Source organism: Lithobates pipiens, unplaced genomic scaffold (genome assembly GCF_037356315.1).
Source record: "Lithobates pipiens isolate NorthernLeopardFrog02 unplaced genomic scaffold, aLitPip1_a1.2 Scaffold_19, whole genome shotgun sequence".
Classification (NCBI taxonomy): domain Eukaryota; kingdom Metazoa; phylum Chordata; class Amphibia; order Anura; family Ranidae; genus Lithobates; species Lithobates pipiens.
This window is the reverse complement of record NW_027507764.1, coordinates 510,726,039-510,752,382: the sequence shown is the minus strand read 5'-3', so window position 1 is coordinate 510,752,382 and position 26,344 is coordinate 510,726,039. Positions and strand designations below refer to the sequence as shown.

Genomic DNA, 26,344 nt, shown 5'->3' with positions numbered 1-26,344 from the left:
TTATACAAGACAGTAAGGCAATTGCCGCCCCATATTTTGCTTAGTACAGATTTCCTTTGAAAGGTTTCTCTGCAGGTGATCCACATACAGAGAATGGGGTGTTGCTCCCTATAACTAATAGGATGAAATTTCCTTTTCTAATCAGAAATACAGCAGCTGAAAGGTGACTGGTAGTCAAGTTTATTTATGGGCAGCAATGAACATTGCCCATTCTGTGACTCTGGGGATCCTGGCAAACAGTCCCTAGCTAAGGGCTAAAGCTGGTTCGGTGGGTTATAACAAAGTCATGCATGTAACAGAGGGTTGGCTCTAAATTAGTAGGTTGAAGTGATTGATATGAAATCCCTATTCCAATACTCATTTGCAGCACAGCCATACAGAACTTTGATTCCAAAAGTAACAGCAGAATGTAACAGAAGGGCACTTCAAAATGAACCTGTGCATTACCGAGGCAGGGCAAATTACTAGGTTTGGTTAAAGGTTGAGCCCAACCTCCTCTACATACAGGTGAATCTCAAAAAAATTGAATATCATCAAAAAGTTAATTTTAGTAAATACATTTAAAAAGTGAAACCCGTATTATATAGATTCATTACACACAGAGTGATATATTTCAAGCTTTTCTCTTTTATTTTTGACATTTATGACTCAAGATTCAGTATCTCAGAAAATTAGAATATTGTGAAAAAGTTTAATATTGAAAACTCATGGTGTCACACTCTAATCAGCTAATTTACAGGTGTTTGCAGTTAATTAGCTAATTAGAGTGTGACACCATGAGTCTTCAATATTCAACTGTTTCACAATATTCAAATTTTCTGAGATAAAGAATTTGGGGTTTTTCATTAGCTGAAAGTCATAATCATCAAAATTAAAAGAAAGAAAAGCATGAAATATATCACTCTATGTTTAATATATGGGTTTCACTTTTTAAATTGAATTGCTAAAATAAATTAACTTTCATGATATTCAAATTTTCTGACATGCACTGTACTGTATATATGTACCTACCTTTCATTCTCCCTCTCCACCATACACAAGGATAAGTTGTCTCATATAAGCTCCAAGCTGAACTCTTAGGACCCTTTCATACGGGCCGGTCTATGTACGAACTCCGCTTTGCTCAGCAGTCAAAGCCCCGCTGTCCTCTATGGAGATTGGATGAAAACAGACCGCCTGTCCGATTCAGCTGGATTTCACAGTCAGGAACGGATATCGTTGGATGTCAACCGATATGTCACCACCGACATCCGCCGGTCCATAGGGCTGAATGAAGTGCCTGATCAGGTCCGCCTGAAAAACTGACAGGCGGACCTGATCAGCAAGCCCGTGTGATAGGGCCCCTAGGGTCAGAGCTTATACAGAGTTGGTGCCTCAACGGTTAAGATGTACTTCTTTATTACAGGTATATATTAGGGATGCACCGAAATTTCGGCCGCCGAAACATATCGGCCGAAAATGGCCCTTTCGGCATTGCCGAAAGGAAAAAACGACCAGAAAATGGGGCGGGGCCCCGCCCCCGGTGCCGCCCATCATGGGAGGTGTATAGCGCAGGAGAGCCGCCTCCGCCGTCTGGTTCAATAGAGCGCCGGGAACATCACAGCTCCAATCTGGACGGGTGATCTGTCTATCAAAGTTCCCCGGACAAGGGGGAGGGGCTGTATGCGACAGCGCGCGACGGGGGAAACACACAGCTATTGAAATTAAAGCTGTGATGTTCCCCGTGCTCTAATGAACCAGACGGCGGAGGCGGCTCTCCTGTCTCTTTGCTGCATCACTGGCTGCACGGGGGCATCACTGACTACACTGGGGACAACACCACACTGGCTGCACTGGGGACAACACCACACTGGGGACGCCGCTGCACTGGGGACAACACACTGGCTGCACTGGGGACAACACACTTTTGTCATGTCGCCAGTCTCTGACCACCTCCTGAACCATGTCGCCAGTCTCTGACCACCTCCTGAACCATGTCGCCAGTCTCTGACCACCTCCTGAACCATGTCGCCAGTCTCTGACCACCTCCTGAACCATGTCGCCAGTCTCTGACCACCTCCTGAACCATGTCGCCAGTCTCTGACCACCTCCTGAACCATGTCGCCAGTCTCTGACCACCTCCTGAACCATGTCGCCAGTCTCTGACCACCTCCTGAACCATGTCGCCAGTCTCTGACCACCTCCTGAACCATGTCGCCAGTCTCTGACCACCTCCTGAACCATGTCGCCAGTCTCTGACCACCTCCTGAACCATGTCGCCAGTCTCTGACCACCTCCTGAACCATGTCGCCAGTCTCTGACCACCTCCTGAACCATGTCGCCAGTCTCTGACCACCTCCTGAACCATGTCGCCAGTCTCTGACCACCTCCTGAACCATGTCGCCAGTCTCTGACCACCTCCTGAACCATGTCGCCAGTCTCTGACCACCTCCTGAACCATGTCGCCAGTCTCTGACCACCTCCTGAACCATGTCGCCAGTCTCTGACCACCTCCTGAACCATGTCGCCAGTCTCTGACCACCTCCTGAACCATGTCGCCAGTCTCTGACCACCTCCTGAACCATGTCGCCAGTCTCTGACCACCTCCTGAACCATGTCGCCAGTCTCTGACCACCTCCTGAACCATGTCGCCAGTCTCTGACCACCTCCTGAACCATGTCGCCAGTCTCTGACCACCTCCTGAACCATGTCGCCAGTCTCTGACCACCTCCTGAACCATGTCGCCAGTCTCTGACCACCTCCTGTACCATGTCCCCAGTCTCTGACCACCTCCTGTACCATGTCCCCAGTCTCTGACCACCTCCTGTACCATGTCCCCAGTCTCTGACCACCTCCTGTACCATGTCCCCAGTCTCTGACCACCTCCTGTACCATGTCCCCAGTCTCTGACCACCTCCTGTACCATGTCCCCAGTCTCTAACCACCTCCTGTACCATGTCCCCAGTCTCTGACCACCTCCTGAACCATGTCCCCAGTCTCTGACCACCTCCTGTATAAAAATATTTTTTTTAAAAACAGTCATTTTCGGTATCGGTGCTGTTTCGGTATCGGTTTCGGTTTTCGGCCTAGTGTATTTTTCATTTTCGGTATCGGTTTCGGCACCAAAAAAACCCACTCGGTGCATCCCTAGTATATATAGCGCCATCAATTTACACAGCGCTTTACATATACTGTAAATTGTACATTTACATCAGTCTCCGCGCTCAAGGAGCTTACAATCTAAGGTATAACTCATTCATACATACCAGGGCCAATTTAAACGGGAGTCAATTAACCTACCAGCATGTCTTTGGTGTGTGGGAGGAAACCGGAGTACCCAAAGAGAAGGAAACCCACGCAGGCACAGGGAGAACATGCAAACTCCATATAGGTAGTGTCATAGTTGGGATTCAAACAGACGAATGCTAGGTGGAAGTGCTAACATTTGGAACTGCTAACCTCCCAGCCTCTTCTCCTGTAAGAATTTTGTAAGCCTGGTGATGTTGTGACAGGGAGTAATAAAAGCTTTTGCTCACTAAAGGAACCAGGTAAAGGGTAACAATGCTGAGAAATGCAGTAGATGGGAAGAGGAAAGTTTGGGGATACATTTGGGTCATGCCTTTACAAATCCTTTAACAAAATGACTGAAAGCACCACAGTGAATATAGCGCCCGCTTGTAATAGCGGAGGTAGCTGGACCCAAGGAGTGACACACTACTCGTGCCAAAAAAAGGCTGACAGGGATTCCTTTTGCCCCCATCTATCACAATAATAATTTTTCAGCATCTTGTGCTCTCCATATCCCATCTGTGCCCCAGTTATTCTTACCTCTAGTCTCACACAAACACCACATTCCCATCTTGTATGTTAAATAGTCTTCTGCAAAGGCATGTCAGTATAATGACAAACTGCCAGAACACTCAGGCTAACTGCTGGCACTATGACAACTCTGACAGAATCAGCCAAAAAATTGTGGCTTTGTGCTGATGTGCCATCCTAATCTTTGGGATCATATCAAACCGCAAGTCAACATTCGTTGTAACGTGACGTTGTTAGGCTCATTGATAGGCAATGTAAAGTGCATCGTGACGCAAGTCCATTCATTTCAATTGGAAAAAAGTAAGCAGAAAAGGATGAGAGTGGTTCTGGTCCAAGACTCCCAAATAGACGACTTCTGCACATGCACACAATTTCAAAGGAACTGAAAAATGTCAACTCCAGCAAAAACTGGCTTAAATAGGAGTCAGACAGAACAGGAAGGGAGGAAACATTCTCCAAATTAGAACAAACAGAAATTAAACATTTTCCAGTAGAGTGATGAGGGTTTAGAACCAGTGTCAGGTTTTCATTTCTGTGTCCCTGTGATGAAATTTTGGAAAAAGTGAGTACAAGGCCGGGTTCACACTAGTGTGCCTTCTGATGAGATGAGACTTCAGTCGCACAGAACCGCATGTTCACATTTTTCTGTCTATTCTATTCTTTCTACGCGCTCCATCATGGCCCATACAGTGAGCTCTCGCCCCCGACTCAAATTCTGAGAATACAACTTAAATGGTCTCAATATTGCCTCCAAACGGGGACAAAATTCTCTATCAGATGCATAAACATCAGGTAAATGCGCTTTTATTGCAAGAGACTCACTTTAAATCTGATTCCACCCCTTCCTGCTCCAACAGATATTTCAACAGGTGGATTCATAATATGCATCCCTCACAGAAGGCCACAGGGGTCTCTATTGCCTTCCACAAAACACTCCCTATAGAAATACTAGATCATATGTCCGATCAACAGGGAAGGTATATTTATGTGAAATTCTCATTGTGGGGGACTAAATTTACGGTAGCTAACATTTACCTACCATATGTTAACCATAGCCCATCAGCTTTGCGGTACCTTAACAGCTTAGCCGGTTTCATGGAGGGTAAGCTCATTCTGGGTGGGGACTTCAATACCTCACTTGACCCACGCTTGAACTCTTCAACGTCACAATCTTCATAATCTTTCCCTTAATTATGGGCACTGAAGCATGCCATCTATAATTTACATCTCATTGATGTGCGGAGGGTATTATATCCTACATCTCGCGACTATACTAATTTCTCTCACGCATATCAGTCCTATAGTTGTACAGACTACTTTCTAGTGGATCATAGTTGCTTACACTGGTCCCCTAGATGTGAGACTCTGGTCTGACCACTCCCCCATTTATCTGACCTTTCTGGACCCCTCCAACCCGGTGTCCTATCATATAAGGTCCTCCAACCGATAAAGATTACCGCTGACTTTGGGTGCAGGATCTGCCTAGCAGTTTCCAGACACCGTAAACCCAAACGACCTCTACCCTATTTGGCGTTCGTAAAAAAAAAAAAAAAAAAAAAAATCACTGTCTCTGGTCTTCTTCTAAAAGACTTACAGAGTACACAGAGCTACTTTGAGTAGTACAGAGAGAAATATGTAGGCCAACATTGCTGCTTGCTCTTGAAAATGCATTTTACACGGCTGTATCCGCCTTCAATTTTTCCAAGTCTCTGAGCTGGAAAAAAACTGCATCGAGTAAGGTCAGAGTAAGGCCAGAATTTCCAAACTGCATTCTTGTTTTTGGTGTGTAAATTGTTTCATCGGATCAGCATGACAGCCAGGAAACTAGCATTTTCTGAAAGTATTGGCTTTCTTTCCATGTGTAGACTACCACACACACCAAGATTGTCCACCATCCAATCTGTGTGTAGAAGTCATGTCATTCCAGCTGAAGAAAAATAATACCAACACTCACCCTTCCACAAATGTGTCAAGCTTAGCCAGCTCATCGGATAATCCTACTAGAACATCAAGGGTGCCAACCTGGAGTTAAAAGAAAGTAGACATTCATGTCAGGATGTAACCTGTCACTAAAAATAAACGCCAAACATCCAAGCTCACAACAGAAACATATACAGTGCCTTGAAAACATTTTTTATACCCCTTGAAATTGTCCACATTTTGTCATGTTACAACCAAAAACAAATTTATTTTATTGGGAATTTATGTGATAGACCAACGCAAAGTGGCACATAATTGGAAGGACAATGAAAAATGGTTTTCAAAACGTTTTACAAATAAATATGTGAAAAGTGTGCCGTGCATTTGTATTCAGCCCCCCTGAGTCAATAGTTTGTAGAACCGCCTTTCGCTGCATTTACAGCTGCAAGTCTTTTTGGGGATGTCTCTACCAGGTTTACACATCTAGAGAGGGACATTTTTGCCCATTCTTCTTTGTAAAATAGCTCAAGCTCTGTCAGATTGGTTGGAGAGCATCTGCGAACAACAATTTTCAAGTCTTTCCACAGATTCTTCTCAATTGGCTTTAGGTCTGTACTCTGACTTGGCCATTCTAACACATGAATATGCTTTGATCTAAACCATTCCATTGTAGCTCTGGCTGTATGTTTAGGGTAGCGGTCCTGCTGAAAGGTGAACCTCCACCCCAATCTCAAGTCTTCTGCAGACTCCAACAGGTTTTCTTCTAAAATTGCCCTGTATTTGGCTCCATCCATCTTCCTATCAACTCTGACCAGCTTCCCTGTCCCTGCTGAAGAAAAACATCCCCACAACATGATGCTGCCACCACCATGTTTTACTGTGGGGATTATGTGTTCAGGGTGATATGCAGTGTTAGTCTTCTGCCACACACAGCATTTTGCTTTTAGGCGAAAAAGTTAAATTTTGGTCTCAACTGACCAGAGCACCTTCTTCCACATGTTTCTCGCAAACTGCAAACAGGACTTCTTATGGTTTTCTTTCCACAATGGCTTTCTTCTTGCCACTCTTCCATAAAGACCACATTTGTGGAGTGCACGACTAATAGTTGTCCTGTGGACAGATCCTCCCACCTGAGCTGTGGATTTCTGCTTCTCCGATTAATGCTCTCCTTACCCGGCCTGTCAGTTTAGGTGGACGGCCATGTCTTGGTAGGTTTGCAGTTGTGCCATACTCTTTCTATTTTTGGATGATGGATTGAACAGTGCTAATCGTTCAAAAGCTTATTTTTTTATTTATAACCCAACTCTGCTTTAAACGTCTCCACAACTTTATCCCTGACCTGTCTGGTGTGTACCTTGGCCTTACTGATGCTGTTAATTCACCAAGGTTCTCTAACAAACTTCTGAGGGTTTCACAGAACAGCTTGAAATGAGAATAAATAAGATGGACTATTTACTAATTAAGTGACTTCTGAAGGCAATTGATTCCACTGGATTTTAGTTAGGGGTATCAGAGTAAAGGGGGATGAATACAGATGCACGCCACACTTAAGATATTTGTAAAAAAAACTGAAACCATGTTATTTTCCTTCGACTTCACAATTATGTGCCATTTTGTGTTGGTCATCACATAAAATACATTTACATTTTGGTTGTAACATGACAAAATGTGGAAAATTTCAAGGGGTATGAATACTTTTTCAAGGCACAGTATTTGGAAATCTGTCCAGCCACACATGTGATTCATAGACCACTGCTATACGTTACATCTAGAGTGCCATCAACACTATTCAGTACTGCAACTTCACGGAAGATAAGAGAATTACACTGCTGAACTCTTCTCCAAGTTTTGCTCCTGTCCGTTCTCTCCAGCTCACAGAGCCTGAAAACATGGCAGCACTGGGTAATGCAATGGAACACAACTGGCTCATAGCATGCAATCTTCCACTATCAGTCTGATGGTGTGACATTCTGTAGGTGATAGTGGAAAGATAACTGGCCTAATGGATACCATTTTATATTTGCCTAGAAATAAAGTACAAGGATTTCGTGTTCGGTTGTAACACTTGTTTTAAGTAAGGGGACACTCTAGAAAATAAGCGCAAGCTTTTCTGACCTCTTCTCAAAGACAAGAACCCGACACATACCACCCAGGTCAGAATGTAACATTTTGGTGCCGATGAGCAGAGGAAAAAAATAATGAATTTTACTGTAAGCATCAACTGCCCAACACTTAACACCATCACTCACCCCAACCTTAAAGAGGGAGTCAACCCGAAAAAAAAAAATATTAAAAGCCAGCAGCTACAAATACTACAGCTGCTGACTTTTAAATAAATGGACACTTGCCTTTCCTGGAGTCCAGCGATGTCGGCAGCCGAGGCCGATCAATCGCTCGACTTTTGGCTGCTGCCGCCGCCATTCTCGGTGAGGGAATCAGGAAGCATTGCGGCTTCACTTCCCTGTTCCCTACTACGCATGCACGAGTCGCGCAGCGCAATGAGAATGCTCCGCGCTGTCTCTGGGATCCGTGTGTGTCCCAGCAGACAGCGCGGCGGGACAGGAAGAGGCATAGACTCCCGTGGGAGTCTATGCCCGGAAGTGGGTGCAGATACCTGTCTTAGACAGGTATCTGCACCCCCCTCCCCCCTGAAAGGTGCCAACTGTGGCACCGGAGGGGGGGGAGGGTTCCGATGAGTGGAAGTTCCACTTTAGGGTGGAACTCCGCTTTAAAAAGTGTTACTAAACCCTGGACCCTGCATTAAGTATATCTGGTCTCCCACAGTAAACAGAACATGGGAATGTAATAATTTTTGTAAATATAAACTGCTAAATACCTTTTCTCAGTCGCACCCAGAAAATTGTGCCTGACGATAGGGATTTCAGTGCGACAGAGGCATTGTATTTGTGGCTTTAATAGTAGAAATGACACTCCAAACTTGACTCTTTCCCTGTACCTCCAGCTCCCATCAGACGCACAAACAAGCGTGAGTCCCTGCTCAGCTGTGCCGAAATGAATAGGCTTTTGGACTGTCAGACAATTACTTACCTTGAGGTCGGGTATGTTAAATTTGGAGTTGGTCGACAAGTTATTGTTCTTGGTTGTAGCTGCCATCAGTTTCTCCCAGGTCTGCTGGCAGGTTTTTTCCCCCGGGGCGGAGATCAACCAGAACTCGGTCATGATTGCTGGTTAAATGCTGATCTCACTCAGATCTTCACTGTAAAAAAAATAATAATATGATTTAACATTTTAAAGGAGATGCAAGGTGGTATTTTTACTTTGTATAGATGATACTAACAATTCTATTCCTTAATATAAATAAAACATATTAAAGGTAAATATGAAATGTTATATATTCTAATTTTTATCCAGCCAATAACGATTTGAGCTCCTTTACATCTGTTCACCAGGTTGTTCTTAACTGCTCTGCTGAAAAAGCCTGTGTACAGAGCTCAGTGGCTCAAGCTGAACACACACACATGCAAGAGAATGAGTCTGAACAGGGACTCAGGGACTCCTTCCTCTGCTTTGCTGTTCACATGGCTCTAAAAGAGATTCATTCAATTGGCTACCTAAAGCACAAATCACAGACTTAAAACTTCACCATTTGATTTTTGTTTTTCCATAGCAGCGCATTTTAACAAACAGAATTCCCCTACAATAGTGGCGTAACATGAAAAGGTTTTAAGTAGTACAGCAGCACAACTACACAAGTAACATGCAATACGGCTTTTTACCACAGCAGAGTGGTGTGAATGTGCTGCAAAAAGTATTAGACCCCTTTCACACGGGCGCCTCCATCTTGCAGATTCCGCTTACTCAGCGGAGGATTGCTGCGCTGATCCCCGCTGAGCAGGCTGATGACAGAGTCCGGCTCTCCTCTATGGGGGAAGACAGATGGAAACAGACCGCCTGTCCATTTTCATCTGATCGGATAGACAAATGGAAAACCACCATCCGTCTGGATTTTGCTGACAGGATCGGGTGGTGGCGGGTGTCAGCGGACATGTCACCCCTAAAATGCACCGCTCCATAGGAGAGACTGAAGGGTCCAATTCTGACAGGTAGACCTGATCGGAAAGCCCATGTGAAAGGACCCTTAGAGAGAATCTAAAAAGAAATGGGTCATGCTGTAGTTTCTCTTTAAAAATAGCAGCCTCATTCTGTGTATAATCCAAGTCACCTATGTACCCAGTATTATGTGTTTATTAGCAAAACATCAGTTTAATCCAATAGTCTTCAAATTGTAGCACACGAGCTGGATGCTGCCCCATGTTTGCCTTTATCAAACCCTTGGGGCACCATTCCTTCCACTGACACCAACGATGGGGCTCAATTCCTTCCAATGACACCAGAGATGGGGGCAATATTCCTCCCACTGATATAAATGATGGAACACTATTCCTTCCATGGACACCAAAAATGGGGCACCATTCCACCCACCAATACCAATGAAGGGCACAGTTTCCTCTCCTATTGACCACGGATGCTTTGCATTTTTTATTTTATTTTTTGGTTCCACTGACCACCAAGCCTGAGGCATTGTTTACTTCCAATGACACTGGGTCATCTTCTACTCTCACTAGTCACAATCTGGCCCCATGAAGTACAGTAAACTTGTCCTTTGTTTAGCAAGTTTGGAGACCCTTTGTTTAATCTGAAGAGGACCTGGGATAGCCATAGACAGACATCTTCCCAAGAATCGGCATCTCTGATACAACTCACCAAATGGACTGAAATGGCAATGGACAAAAGGGACGAATTTGTGGGATCCCAGAATTTTAAACAATTTCCTAAATATTCTTTAGCAATAGGGTGCTTCCAACGCCAGAAATATGTTGTGGCGCCTACTAGGAGTGCCACTAAATGGCCCAATCTTTGTCTAGATCAGATTATCAGGCTGTTTATAAATACTAAAAAAGCGCCCGTGCTTTCTCCTGCTAGACCCAGCTTTACTGCGTCCCACTGACAGTGTGCCGGATGTGAAGACTCTTCGTGTGGCTTTGATTGGCGACAGAGCAATGTTTATACAAGTGGCCATTGGGATAGGTAAAGCCGGGTATACACTGAGTTTTTTTTTCTGCGAAAAAAAATGGCAGTGACGGTCGATGCCACTGTACTAACAATCCGACGTTAGTATAGCAATCTCCCCCTGCTGAGCTGTTATGTTCTCACAGGGAGATGGACTCCCACCAGGACACTCCAGTTAGCGCTCTCAGTCATTGGCTGAGAGCGCTCATCGGGAGACGGTCAGCTGCTGGTTTTCCAGCATGCTCGTCTGACAGATAGCCAAATGGCCAGCTTTCATCAGACCCGCTGCCCTGCACACAGGCCGAATGTCGGGCAGCTAATATTGAGTCGGCCAATGTCAACCAACATTCTGCCCATGTGTACGGGGCTTAAGTGTAAAAGGGGGCAATTCAATAAAGCATTTGCAACACTTTTCTGGTGTTTTGGCCATATTATTATATAGTACTGCACCAAATTCATAAAAGCCATGTTTTTGTGCTACTTCCAATCCGGGTGACAAATTCAGGGAAGTTCTTATGTGCAACACTTTTACACTCCGCTATTGGCTTTGTGTACACTGGATTGTTACCCCTGCCTATATTTTATTACATGGACTTTTATGCTGTGAAGATACCAAGCTGCCAATGACGTTGTGTTAAATTGTGGTAACCACTTCAGCCCCGGAGCATTTGGCTGGCCTAAGAGCAAAGCACTTTTTGCGATTTGGCACTGCGTCGCTTTAACAATTGCGCAGTCGTGCGATGTGGCTCCCAAACAAAATTGATGTCCCTTTTCCCCTACAAATGGAGCTTTCTTTTGGTGGTATTTGATCACCTCTGCGGCTTTTATATTTTGCGCAATAAAAGAAAAAAAAAAAAAAAAAAAAAAAAGAGCGTCAATTTTGAAAAAAAAGGCATTTTTTTTTACTTTTTGCTATAATAAATATCCCCAAAAAATATCTAAAAAACATGTTTTCCCTCAATTTAGGCCGATACGTATTCTTCTACATATTTTTGGTTAAAAAAAAAAATTGTCTACAAAATAGGGGATAGTTTTATGGCCTTTTTAAATTATTATTATTATTTTTTTTTTTACTAGTAATGGCGGCGATCAGTGATTTTTTATCGTGACTGCGACATTATGGTGGACACATCTGACACTTTTGGTGCTATTTTGGGACCATTCACATTTATAAAGCGATCAGTGAGATTAAAAATGCATTGATTACTGTGTAAATGTGACTGGCAGTGAAGGGGTTAACACTAGGTGGCGCTGTAGGTGTTAAGTGTGTCCTAGGGAGTGATTCTAACTGTGGGGGGGAGGGGCTGTGCGTGACACTACGCTGATCACCGATCCCGATTACAGGGAGCTACAATTAGTGACAGTGTCACTAGGCAGAATGGGGGGGGGGATGCTTGTTTACACCAGCATCTCCCCGTTCTTCCTCTCTGTGAGGCGATCGCGGTTATCCCGTGGTCGGAATCACGTAGCTCGCGGCCAAGCCTCGTGAGATCACGTACAATAACGTGATTTCGAGCAGCAGAGCCAACCTGCTGCCGTAAAACTGCGCGGCTGGTCTGCAAGCGGTAAAAAGATCCCATATTGGTGATAAAAAGGGACCTTGTCTATGTAAATTGCGTTATAGAAATCTGTCAAAAGTTGCGCTATTTGTTACACAGACAGGTTAAGAACGAGCGTCTACATCACTCTATAAATTCAAGGGAAACTTCTTATTTACACGTACAATTTATTTCACAGAGCTGTATTAGGACACAGGTCCTCCTGCAATTGATTTAATCTCAGCAGCCATTCAACTACAACATGGACACACAGAAACCACTACAAGGGGATCCTACCCACCTATACAGGCAATAACACCTTGGCAGAGCAATGTTGCATCAGAAATTACTTTCAGACCAAACGTAAAAACTGAAATATTGTAAGCAATGGACTAACACTATAGAGCAGGGATATGCAATTAGCGGACCTCCACCTGTTGCAAAACTACAAGTCCCACCATGCCTCTGCCTCTGGGTGTCATGCTTGTGGCTGTCAGTCTTGCTATGCTTCATGGGACTTGTAGTTCTGCAATAGCTGGAGGTCCACTAATTGCATATACCTGCTGTAGCATTTCCATTTGAGCTCCACTCATCTACATTAACACTCCCTGTAAAGTCAGCACATATTGTATGGTTTACAATATGGTCCTCCTTCCACTAATGTGCCCTGCAAGGACTGGCCGAGATTCAATTTATCTATAGGCAGGCTGATTGTAGCCAAAGTTGATCCATCAATTGACTTGGGTACAACCAGCCTATCACATTTTTTACATGAGCATACTGCTGGCGCTAAAGCTTCTACCAGTAATCACACAATGCTGCCAGCCAAGAAGGCTCCCTGCAACCCCCTCCCCCGCAGAATGCAAAAGCATCGCCCATCGACTCAGCTGGCCAATTGAACGATTTTCTTTCCTTCCACCCATGGTGGGCTGCTTAACTGACAGAATAATCCAGGGGTCTCCAAACTTTCTAAACTTCAGTTTTTAGGTGGGGCAGACTGTGGTCAAAGTGGGCAAACAATGCCTTAGGCTTGGTGGTCAGTAGGATTAAAAAGATGACATAGTACATGTAGTCAGTAGGGAGAATAATAGAGCCCCATCACTGGTATTAATGGGAGGAATAACGTCACATTGTTATCAGTGGCAGGAATTATGTCCCATCATTGGTGTCAGTGGGAGGAATAGTGACCAGTCATTTATATCGGTGAGAGAAATTATACCCCATCATTGATATCAATGGAAGGAATGCTGCCCCAATGTTGGTGTCAGTGGGAGGAACAGTGGCCCAAGGGCCAGAAAAAGGCAAGCTGTTTTAAAACCTCATCACTCTAATGGTCAGAAATGTAGTTTGGGGACAGTCTAAAGATCAGCTGACCAGGGCACATGGAGCCCCATATACCCCCCCCCCCCCAAAAGAAACAAGCAATATTCCAATCGCACTCATTTCTGCGTTGGGCTATGAATTAGCTCAGCCCTTCTCAACCTTCTCGACACAAAGGAACCCTTGAAATAATTCTCTGGTCTCAGGGATGACCTGTTAATTTTTTTATTTTTAAAAAAGGTACCCCTGCTAATAATTACTACTGTATATCTGCAACTCACAATACATTAGTGTGATGGTCAGTGGGAAGAATGATCCTTACACTTGTGGTCATTGGAAAGAGTTACCCCTTTACAGATAACTAAAAAGATCAATGGTGTAAATGGAAACTTATCTGAGAAACAAAGATTGCTCATTGCTTAGGAACCCCTAGCAACCTCTGAGGAACCCTAAGGTTCCATGGAACCCTAGTTGAGAAACCATGAGTTAGATGGTTGCTGAACCAACTGCCAACTGGAAACTGGTGACATCACAGAGGAACGTAGACATTGCCAGCACACCAAGGATCTTCAATTAACATCCAAATCATTGTATTCAAGATGATCGCATTACAGCAAAATAATGCAATGTTTCAGGGACACGCAGGACCCCTTTGACACGTGAATGGTCCTGCGTGGGCCCAAAACGTTGCACTCTTCCGCTGTGATTACTTTGAATAAAATCCTATGGACTTTATTTTTCAGACCCTTGCTGTGCTGGCAATATAAATGTTAACCCCCAAAAAAATAAAAACCCCTTGTTCACACTAATGCGTGTGTCACACAACTGATTGCACAACACATATTTATGCATAACATACATAACTATTATGCAACAGCCAAATACCACACTTTTTTTTTGCTTTAAAACATTTCACCGAGTAAAAAATGTAACAAAATATATTGTACGCTTTAAAGAGAGAAACAACCTGGTTTTATATAAAATGTGAAATATCCATGAAGCGTTTGTGGAACTAGAGAATTACCAGAGATTAGGAAGCAGTTGTTATCGGTTTGGTATTTACTTAAAAAAAAATAAAAATAAAAAAAATAAAAAAAAGGAACTACGGTATGTTATACCAATAAAAGCCTCTATGTTTAGAAACGTAAAAAAAAAAAGAAAAGAAAAAAAGTTTACCAAGAACACTATCGGCTTTGCATACGGCCATTTCACGTCTTCCCTACTCTGACACCATATTTATAAGGAAGACATAACTACGTTTTTTTGTCAGTTTTCTGGCCGGTTAACATGCGTGTTGCATTTCAGGTGCGTTTCCATTGGACTATATATAATGTGAATTTTCATGAAATTCAATCATTCATTCTTAATAGCATTAAATTAAAAAAAAAATCATGTACACAAATTAATTGTGCTACGTTAATAATGAAATTAAGGTCACCATTAAGGGGTAGAAAGGAAATAAACTAAGAGGTGCACCAAATGGAAATTTAGGTCCCAAAACTGAAAATGCAATGATGCACTTGGCCAAAATCCGAAAACAGTTTGTAACCGGTTCCCGACCAGCCATCGCAGTTATTCTGCAGCAGAATGGCTGCCCTGTGCGAGCCGTCATAGCTGTGCATAGGTCCTTTAAGAAGTTGTAGGAGGCGCAAGCTCCCTCAGCGATGACCGACGGGCACACCCAATCGCTTGCGACAGTGCAAGAAGCGGGATCTTGCTTACTGCATTTTTAGTTCATTTTAAAAAATGCACAAAACCGCATCTCCCCATCTGACCTATGAAAAACGCACCACAATAAAATGGTGATAAAAATCAGCAAAATCTCATAGGTTTTCAGCTCCATTTTTGGCCAATATGTTTCTGTTGACGAAATTTCGGGGCATCTCTCAAATAAACACTTAAAACCAGCCATACATGGATCAAAATTTGTCCAGTTCAGCAGGGACTTTTGTACAACGGCCCTGTCAGGTTTTTCCCCAATCATGCAGTGCCGCCGGCAGCACTAATCAGTGTATTCTGACAGTGGAGAAATCTTCCGCTGTCAGAATACAATCGAGTGTGTGGATGGGGGAATCGTTTTTTTTTCATTCAACTCGTAGACTGAACGAATAAAAAAGGACTAAATATGTGGGCTACCTAACTGGGTCTTAAAGGGATTGTAAAGTTATTGGTTTTGTTTTTTACCTCCTCTGTTGCAGTGGTTTTGCACAGAGCAGCACGGTTCCTTCTCTTCTCAGGCCCCTCTTCTGTGCTTCTGTCCTCTCCCTTCTGTTGAGTGCCCCCACAGCAAGTAGATTGCTATGGGGCACCCCAGCCAAGCCACAGCTCCCTGTGTCCATTCAGACATGGAGCCCCAACCTGGCCCCTCTCTCCGATAACTGGCTAACTGACTATGACAGCAGTGGGAGCCAATGGTGCAGCTGCTGCATCTCTGCCTATCAGGAAGGAGAATCTCTAGGCTGAGACACTCATGGACATCGCAGGACAGAGATAGATCTCTGGTAAGTGTTAAAGGGGCTGCTGCACACAGAGGGCTTCTTATCTTAATGCATTAGGATAAAAAAAAATCTTCTGCCTTTACAACCCCTTTAACCACTTGACCACTGGGCACATAAACCCCCTTCCTAACCAGACCAATTTTCAGCTTTCAGTGCTCTCACATTTAGTCAGGCAACATGCTACCTACATTCATTTTTTGTCCTTTTTTCACACAAATAGTTTTCTCTTTTAATGGTATTTGATCACCACTGGATTTTTTTTATTTAGTAAGAGGCATGGTAAGTTTTTTGTAGTTGTCATTTTTTCCCATAATTCTTTGCAAAATATTTTTTTTTTCATAGAATTGTCATATTAACAGGTTAGTTCTAGAGGTCGACCGATATGGGTTTTTCTCTGGCCGATGCCGATATTTAGAAATCATGGCGGCCGATAGCCGATATATGATGCCGATTTTTTTGGGCCGATATGTTAGGCCGATTTTATTTTATTTATTTATTTATTTTTAATCCCCCTTGATCTAACACACCTTTCCCATTGGGGCGTTTTAAGGCGCTTTTGGGCTAAAAATAGCGCCTGTAAAGTGCCTGTAAAATGGCTCCCCTGCAGTCTGTGTCAAAGACAGAGTGCTTTCACACTGAGGCGATGCGCTGGCAGGATCTTAAAAAAAAGTCCTGCAAGCAGCACGTTTGGAGTGGTGTATACCGCTCCTCCACCACTCCTGCCCATTGATATGAATAGGCACCACTGCCGAAGCGCATGCAATGCGATTTGGCAGCGGTGCTTCATGGGCGCATTTAACCTCTTCCTTGGCCGCTAGCTGGGTTATATGTGCCCCACTAGCAGCCAAATAGCACCGCTAAAATGATGGTAAAGAGCCGCTAAAACTTGCGTTTTACCATCAACGCCTGTCCGCTCCAGTGTGAAAGCGGCCTTCATACGTGATACAGAAAATTTCTTACACTTAAACATAACAAACCTCCAATCAGTTTACTTGTATGTATGATTTAGATAAAAAAAAAATATATATAAATATATATATATATATATATATATATATATATATATATATATATATATATATATATATTTATTAAATAAAAACAGGTAGTCAAAACTTTTGGACAAAAAAAAAAAAATGGGCTAACTTTACTGTTTTTATTTTATTTTTATTTTTTAAATGGTGTATTTTTTTCCCAAAAAAATGCATTTGAAAGACCTCTGTGCAAATGCCGTGTGACATAAAATATTGCAACAACCGCTATTTTATTCCCTAGGATCTCTGCTAAAAAAATATATATCCTTTTTGGGGGGGTCTAAGTGATTTTCTGGCAGAAAATACAGGATTTTTTACTTGTAAGCAACAAGTGTCAGAAAAGATTTAGTCTTTAAATGGTTAAACTGAGAACTTCTACACACAGAGATGACTTAATTCATTCAAGTGTAAACATTGTATCTTTCTGTTCTTTTCTTGGCAGCCTGCCCAGAGTGGAGGAAAGGGTTGCTATGACGACTCAGTCAACTCTTAGACCATTCTATACAGAAGTCATTTCAAAGTCCCACTGTAGTTCTAAATCGGCTTTTTATCAGCACAAATCGGCCGATGCCGATTATTTAAAAAACGGCAAATATCGGCCGATATATCGGTCGACCTCTAGTTAGTTCTCTCACACGGCATATGCATACCACAAATTACACCCCAAAACATATTCTACTACTCCTCCTGAGTATGGCGATACCACACATGAGACTTTTAGACAGCCTGGCCACATACAGAGGCCCAACATGCAGGGAGCACCATCAAGCATTTTAGGGACATAAATTACACATTTAATTTTTTGACTACCTCTTACACTTTTGAAGGCCCTGGAGCACCAGGAAAATGGAAACATCCACAAAATGACCACATTTTGGAAATTAAACACCCCAACGTATATTCTAGAAGGCATAATGAGTCTTTTCAACTTTTTTTTCACAAGTTTTTGGAAAACGTGGAAAGAAAATGAAAAACGCATTTTTTTTTCCAGAAAGTTGTCCATTAATAAGATATTTCTAATAGATAGGCGAGCCAGCCATGGGGGTGGAGCACAGGCGAGCCAGCCATGGGGGTGGAGCACAGGCGAGCCAGCCATGGGGGTGGAGCACAGGCGAGCCAGCCATGGGGGTGGAGCACAGGCGAGCCAGCCATGGGGGTGGAGCACAGGCGAGCCAGCCATGGGGGTGGAGCACAGGCGAGCCAGCCATGGGGGTGGAGCACAGGCGAGTCAGAAGCGATCACGTGGTAAAGAGCCGCTGTCATTGGCACTTTACTCTATTCCATGCCAGGACCAGAGGACCCGACAGTCACAGACATTCCCAGGTGCACGCCCACGCGATTCTGTGAGGACGTCCATGGATGCCCTCCCGAAAAAAAGCTAACTGCGCTGTAGCAATCTTTCGGCTATGGCCCAGTCGGCATGTGGTTAAAGTGGAGTTCCACCCTAAAAAAAAAAAAAAAAAAAAAAAAAAAAAACACGTTGAGAAAAATTTTTTTTACTCACCTCTAAACGCCTGTTGCTAGGGGGTCCCTCGTAGTCTGCCTCCTTCAGTGCCTGGGCTCTTGACGTCACTTCCCTTGGCGCAGGAAGGGAGATCAGCGCTGCCCCCTCCCTCTTGTCAATCATCCGGGGCACGTCACAGGTCCCAGATGATTGCGCGGCCAATGACACAATCGCATGCGCAGTGGGTGCCGGGCTGTGAAATTACACATCGAGCGGGGCTTCGATCCCCCGAATCGCTGGACTCTGGGACAGGTAAGTGTCCGATTATTAAAAGTCAGCAGCTGCAGTATTTGTAGCTGCTGACTTAAGTGGAACACCGCTTTAAACCTAAAATCAAATTCTGGAAAAAAAAATTAAAAATGGAAAAAAAATGTCAAGTGCCCCTGCAAGTTTCTGCCATATTGTGCTAGTATGCACCGCATAATAAAAGATAGGACATGGGGATATATGCAGTCCATGCAGGGAATCCAGGAAGATGTGGAAAGTGACGGCCAGCAGACACGCAGCACTCACAGCATGAAAGGAGATTTTTCAAGTAACGTTACATTGAATTGTCAATAATAACTACTGTTTGTATTGTTATTACAATGCTGGTGTTATAAAATGAATGTGTATGCTGTGACCAAAGGACTCCATAAAATATCATGCCTGCCTTGAGTTTATGTACGCCATGGTAAAACATAAAAAAAATACAGTTAAACCCTTTACAATTAAAGAATGTAATACAGAGAATGCTTTAGGGTTTAAATCACTGTAAGATGGGAATGATCGGAGCATTGCACAAAGGAGAAAGAACAGGGACAGATGAAAAAAAAAAGCAAAATGAGACATTTACTTGCAAAGTAATGCTTTCATTAATGGTAAATGTATTCCAATAGACGGAGATTTTCTTAAATGAAGAATTTAATACTACTTTAATGAATGATCATTTCCACTTGGAATCCTTAGTATGACTACACCATATATAACCACTTCCGTCTGATTAGCTGCTATGTCGAGGGTTTTCCTATATGTTAAGCAAGCCAGAAGTGGCTGCAGAAGCTCTTCATAAAAGGCTTTATTAGGAGCCTCGTAATTGCTTAATGCTATGCCTTGAAGAACAAGCATCAATAAAATGAAGAAAGCCTTTGCTGATCGCTTGTTTTCTTCCATAGTCGAGTCAATTCCCGAATGTTAATTTACCAATTCATTTAAAAATCATAGCTGGAATTCAAGAGATAAAGGAGTATATATTGCCAGACAGAACATGAGTCCGGATTACATTACAGAATGAACTTGCTTCTCTAAACAACCATTTTAAACAGGCAAGTCCAGGGTAATGGCCCGTACACACGATCCAAAAATCGGACGAAAAATACCGCTTTCAGATCGATCGTATGATAATCAGATCTTTAGTACAGAGCTTTCGAGAGCCATCACTGCAGTTCGTCCGATATTATCCAATCAGACAAACACAAAAAATCTTCTCATATGATACTAGATCGTATGATTTTCGTTTAATCAGTACAGTTGTCGTCTGAAAATACAATAGAAATACAACACATGACGTCACTTCCAGTTTTTTATTCTGTCGTAGGAGAATTTTCGTAACTTTAGTAAACTCTCCATTTTTGATATGCGACTAGCATGCAAAAAAAATAAAAAAAATAAAGACAATCTGTCCGATTTACGGATCGTGTGTGTACGGGCCATTAGGCTGGCTGTAGACTGCCCAATACAAGCACACAATATCCAGATATTGATCGATTGAGATTATTAGGCCATATTCCAAGCGCTAGAGCAGGGGTCTCAAACTGGCGGCCCTCCAGCTGCTGCAAAACTACAAGCCCCATCATGCCTTTGCCTGTGGGAGTCATGCTTGTAACTGTCACCCTTGCAATGCCTCATGGGACTTGTAGTTTCACAACAGCTAGAGGGCCGTCAGTTTGAGACCCCTGCGCTAGAGCCTTCACATGGTAAAACGCGCTAATTTTCACACATGGAGATATTCCAACGAATGTAGATGAGAAAATAATAAAAAGTACTGCGTGTGTGCCATTGTTTGGGTCTCACTGTGCCGGTTGTGCAAGAATAAGCAGGCAAGTTGTCACTTAGGAGATTAACCACTTCAGCCCCGGAAGGTTTCACCCCCTTCCTGACCAGAGAATTTTTTGCGATACGGCACTGCGCTACTCTAACTGACAATGGCGCGGTCATGCAACATTGTACCCAAATAAAATTTATGCCTTTCTTTTGGTGGTATTTGAGTACCTGTGGTTTTTATTTTTTGTGCTATAAATAAAAAAAGGCCAACAATTTTGAAAAAAAAGAAAAAACATTTTTTTTTTTTTACTTTCTGCCATAAAACATACATACATACACATATATATATATATATATATATATATATATATATATATATATATATATATATATATATATATAAAATTGTTCATCAATTTAGACTAATATGCATTCTGCTATATGTTTTTGGTAAAAAAAAAAAAAAATCCCAATAAGCGTATATATTGGTTTATGCAAACGTTATAGCGAGAGATTTATGCATTTTTTTTTTTTTTTACTCTAGTAATGTAATCAGCGATTCTTAACAGGACTGCGACATTCTGATGGACAAATCTGACACTAGTGATACTAATCAGTGCTAAAAAAAATGCACGGTCAATGTATAAATGACACTGGCAGGAAAGGGGTTAACATCAGGGGCAATCAAAGGGTTAAATGTGGGCCTAGGGGGTACTTACTAACTGTGTGGGGGATGGTTTGACTGGAGGAAAAGAGCGATACGGGTTACTGCTTAGCAGGAACACAAGATCTCCTTCTTCCTCACTGACAGAACGGCGAGCTGCCTTATTTAAATAGGCAGACCGCCGCTCTCCCTCTATGTGAACGATCACCGATTGGTTCCCGCTGTCCAATCACCACCGCTCTTGACCTGCGTGTCTATGAAGACCGTGCTACATAGACTTACTCAGCAGGACTGAGGCCGCCCCCCCACTTCCTTTTCACTGCATTTGATAGACAGCAGCAAGAGCCAATGATTCGGATAAGATCACAAGAATGGATTCAGGATCCGCCCACATGCCTGAACAGGCACCTGGCTTAGCAAGCCACTGAGAGTCTAAGCCCCCCGCTCGTGCCTCCTCCACATTCCAGCGCTCCAGCCAGGGCATTGAAATGGGGTCGTGGATGGGGATTTCAGCATGACAATGACCCAAAAGGCAACAAAGGAGTAGCTCAAGAAGAAGCATATTAAGGTCCTGGAGTGGTCTAGCCAGTCTCCAGACCTTAATCCTATAGAAAACATGTGGAGGGAGCTGAAGGTTCAACTTACCAAACGTCAGCCTTGAAACCTTAAAGGGGTTGTAAACCCTCGTTTTTTTTCACCTTAATGCATCCAATGCATTAAGGTGAAAAAACACCTGGCAGTTACGGCCCCCCATTTTACTTACCTGAGCCCCTTCTCCTCAACGGGGATGCGCTGTACCTCTCTCCACGGGGTCCCGACTCTTGATTAGATGGATAGCAGCGCAGCCATTGGCTCCTGCTGCTGTCAATCAAATCAAATGATGCGGGCGCCAGGGGGCGGAGCCGAGCCCAGCCCAGCCCAGCATTTGTGTCTGTGGACGCAAATGCTGGATGCCCGCAAGGTAACCCCCTCGGGAGAGCACTTCTCCTAGGGGGTTTATCTGATGCGGGGAGGTGCTGGGAGAGCCACCGGGGGACCCCAGAAGAGGATGTTCAGGGCCACTCTGTGCAAAATGAGCTGCACAGTGGAGGTAAGTATGATATGTTTGTTATTTTTTAAAATAAAAAACGATAGTTTACAATCGCTTTAATGACTTGGAGAGGATCTGCAAAGAGGAGTGGGACAAAATCCCTCCTGAGATGTTGGCAAACCTGGTGGCCAACTACAAGAAACGTCTGACCTCTGATTGCCAACAAGGGTTTTGCCACCAAGTACCAAGTCATGTTTCGTGAAGGGGTTAAATACTTATTTCACTCAAAATGCAAATCAATTTATAACTTTTTTGTTTTGTTTTTCCGGATATTTTTGTTATTCTGTCTCTCACTGTTAAAATAAACCTACCATTAAAATTATAGACTGATCATTTCTTTGTCAGTTCGTTTGGCTGTACTTTTCCTATGGTTCACAGGACTGCAGTTTGTTCTGCACTTCTGTGACCTGTTTCCAGCATAGGAGTGGGATGAAGTCTGCTGACGTCACAGAGCCGGTCCAGGCTCGGGCAAGATCACGACAATAGAGTCGGGATCCATCCACGTGCCTGGGCTGGCACCCGTCTCAGCCTCTCAGTGAGCCGCCGAGAGTCTGAGCTGCCCGCTCCCGCCCCCTCCGCAGCTCAGCACTCCAGTAAGTGCGCGCGGGTGGGAGCAGAGAGCTGCTGACTGACAGTAACCAGCTCTCTGCTCAGGGAGCTCTGAGAACTGAGCGATCGGCAGTGTTAGATCGCTCAGTTCTCAGTGTTAGGGGCAAGGGGGGACAGATGCAATATCGGACTGATGCTGCATCTACCCAGGTAAGTAAGATTATTAAGTAAAAAGAAAACCTACACTTCTCTTTTAAGGCAGTTCTGAAGGCAAAAGGGGGTCCCACCGGTACTAGCAATGTGTACCTAATAAAGTGGCCGGTGAGTGTATATATGAAATGTTAATTCCTCTAAACTTCATAATGTCCCTCTAAGATACAGTTTGCTGCAAACCCTAAGGCTCCGCCACACGGGGCGGATCCATGTTGCAGAGCCCACCAGCTCAGCAGGAGATCGCTCCGTTGGTCTCCGAAGGGCTGGCAGATGACAGGTCCATTTCTGCTCACTGAGCAGGGAGCGAACTGTCAGAGCCCCACTGATTCCTATGGGGAAATCTGACAAAAACAGACAGCATGTCCGTTTTCAACAGATCTCATCCGATCCGCCAGACGGATGGCTGAACGTATCACCATACGTCTGGTTTTAGCGGATTGGATGGCAGATGGATGTCAGTGGACACATCTCCGCTGACATCCGCCTGCCCATAGGAGTCAATGGATGACCTGTCGTGTGAAAGGGGCCTAAAGCAAAAGAATTAGTCCCTACAAAAGCAATCCATGGGGCTCACTAATTCCACCAAAATATTGCACAGGGACCTAGTGCAGTCCAAATCTTGGTCAGACTTTAAAATAGGTATGAATACAAAGGTCACAACGCTTGTCCATCGTGGAACATAAACAGTCCTAACTTGGTTCTCTGCTGGTACCTTTCATTCAGTGTAAGCTTAACTATAGAGTCTCTATGAATAAGCTCACACAGAGTGAAATGCGTCAGTGGGAACCCCCCCCCCCCTAGGTGGACTGTCCATGTATTAGGAATTTGTTTTATATATTACATTAGGAAAAGTGCAGCGTAAAAAAAAAAGTCAATTCCAAGTTATAGGAGGATCCAATAACTCAAAATAAAAACCGGTACGGTATTTCTACGAACCTTCCAGGACGGCACACCTGAGAGATGAGGGCTCCTCCCTGCAGGAAACACAATCCCCTCACAGCTTTGTTATAAGTCCCCACCTTTCCCCTTGATCCTCAGTATGTAATAAAGTAATCCTGAACTGGTTCACAAAGAGCATTGCTCTACATAGGTACTTACCACCTAGCGTTTAACTTATCTTTCCCTCCCACCAAAGGACGTGGACCCACACAGGTATATACCTGATGAGTCTAGCAGGCTTTAAAAGATGATCCCATGGGTCCAAAATTCTCTTATAAAGATGAAACCTCCAGGCAATCGTTCTCATAAGTATAAGGTACGCCAAATTATAGAGGGATCAACCCCACCAGGAAGATAAAGGATGGTGGGGTTGATCCCTCTATAATTTGGCGTACCTTATACTTATGAGAACGATTGCCTGGAGGTTTCATCTTTATAAGAGAATTTTGGACCCCATAGGATCATCTTTTAAAGCATGCTAGACTCATCAGGTATATACCTGTGTGGGTCCACGTCCTTGGGTAAGCGATTAGTGCTGTCGGTGGTGGATCACTTTTGTCACTTACTTAATTGGACACTCACGGAAATACGTTCCTGTTTGATAGTCACCTATCAATGTGATGTCACGTATTTATTTGGACACTCACGGAATCATTTTGTTATCTGATAACCACGTATCCATTTGATGTCACTATTTGGACTTTTCTTCATCACCATTATAGAAAATTCCTTTTTCTTGTTTATGGTTCATACTAGATTGTATGATTTATATTATGTGACTACACATGTATATTTTATTTTGAGCTATTGGATCCTTCAACTTTTTGTGCTGGGTGCTAACATTGGGATAGCGCAGTATATACATACATTTTATATATTACATTCACTTACATCTGTTTAATGAACATGTAGGTAGAACACATTACACATACCTTCCACAGTCCTTTCCAATGATACACCATGATGTTCTTTAACGTGCAACTTTTTCATCTATAAGACTCTGCAGGACACGCCTGGAGAAGGAAAGGGGGTCTAAACCCTGAGACCACGATGGATATTTTAACAAAAATCTCAGATCTACTAATCAGTCTCTTGTTTGTAATGTCTGGTTGGCCCATGTATATTTGGCTCTCTTGGGACATGCCGTGCAACCATTTACCTTCCCTTTACAGTTTGAGAATGTTTCTCCTTACAGGACCGATCACCAAGGCCTACTATGGGTGCAAATACTTTGCAAAAGGACAAGAACACTGGAAAGGCATTTGATTCTGTAATCCACATACTAGCCACGGCTCAATCTGTCTGTACTTCTTTATTTCTGACACCGTAGCCTCAAGTCATATCATTTTTGCATGTGCAATCAAAATATGTAGCAAACGCACAACAAACACAAAACAGCTTGTGAGAAAGTAATTGCTGCTTAGGCTACTGCTATGTGTACAGCAATAACACTGAGCGGTCAAATCGAACAGCCGACACTAAAGTCTATATGTGCAATTACTGTTTATACTGTAAGCACACCAAGTGGCTAAAGTAGCCTGAGGCGCATCGTTCACAATAAAACAAAGTAACAAATAGTGATGTGCTGACATAATACCGAGGTCACATGCCAAACTGTCCCTAACTGACCAGTCTGTGACCGCAATACACCTTTCTGAGTCATGGCGCAGAGTACTCCGTGTAGAGAGAATGCCAACAGCAGGGAAGGAGGAGGGGGTCCTAGATGTCAGAACTTGCTGACAACTTAGTTATGGAGTTATAGCCAAGTTAACTGACGCACACCGATGATGCTAAACTTGGTCTGGGCATCAAAGCTTCAATGACCTCTGGGCACAAAAGAGACTAATGCCGCGTACACACGATCGGACTTTCCAGCAGACTTGGTCCGGTGGACTGGAATCCGTCAGATAATTCGATCATGTGTGGGCTCCAGCAAACTTTTTTTTTCAGAAAGTCCGTCATGAAGACCGTTGGACCTAGACCGTCAAAAAAGTCTGGTCGTGTGTACGCGCCATTAAAGTGATTCCATTCTATAGGTTGTCATTTTTTTTTTTATATAATAGGTTATATTTTCCTGCTCTGTACAATGGTTTTGCACAGAGCAGCACCTATCCTCTTCTTTTTTGGTACCCCATCATTGCTCCTGGCTCCACTGAGTGCCATCAATAGCAAGCCTCTTGCTATGGGGGCACTCAAGCAGGCGTTCTCCCGAGCCACGCGCCTG

General features: G+C 43.5%; 1 protein-coding gene across 1 annotated transcript in view; it reads right to left on the bottom strand.

Moving 5' to 3' along the window:
* ATP6V1C1 (ATPase H+ transporting V1 subunit C1) overlaps positions 1 to 26,344 on the bottom strand; it is a 77,680-nt gene that overhangs the window by 41,541 nt on the left and 9,795 nt on the right. The window contains exons 2-3 of the mRNA XM_077493139.1: positions 8,767 to 8,935; positions 5,753 to 5,820 (exon numbers count right to left, since the gene is read on the bottom strand). Of these exons, the coding sequence (XP_077349265.1) occupies positions 5,753 to 5,820; positions 8,767 to 8,898 (200 nt within the window). The 5' untranslated portion in view covers positions 8,899 to 8,935. The remainder of the gene's footprint in view (positions 1 to 5,752; positions 5,821 to 8,766; positions 8,936 to 26,344) is intronic.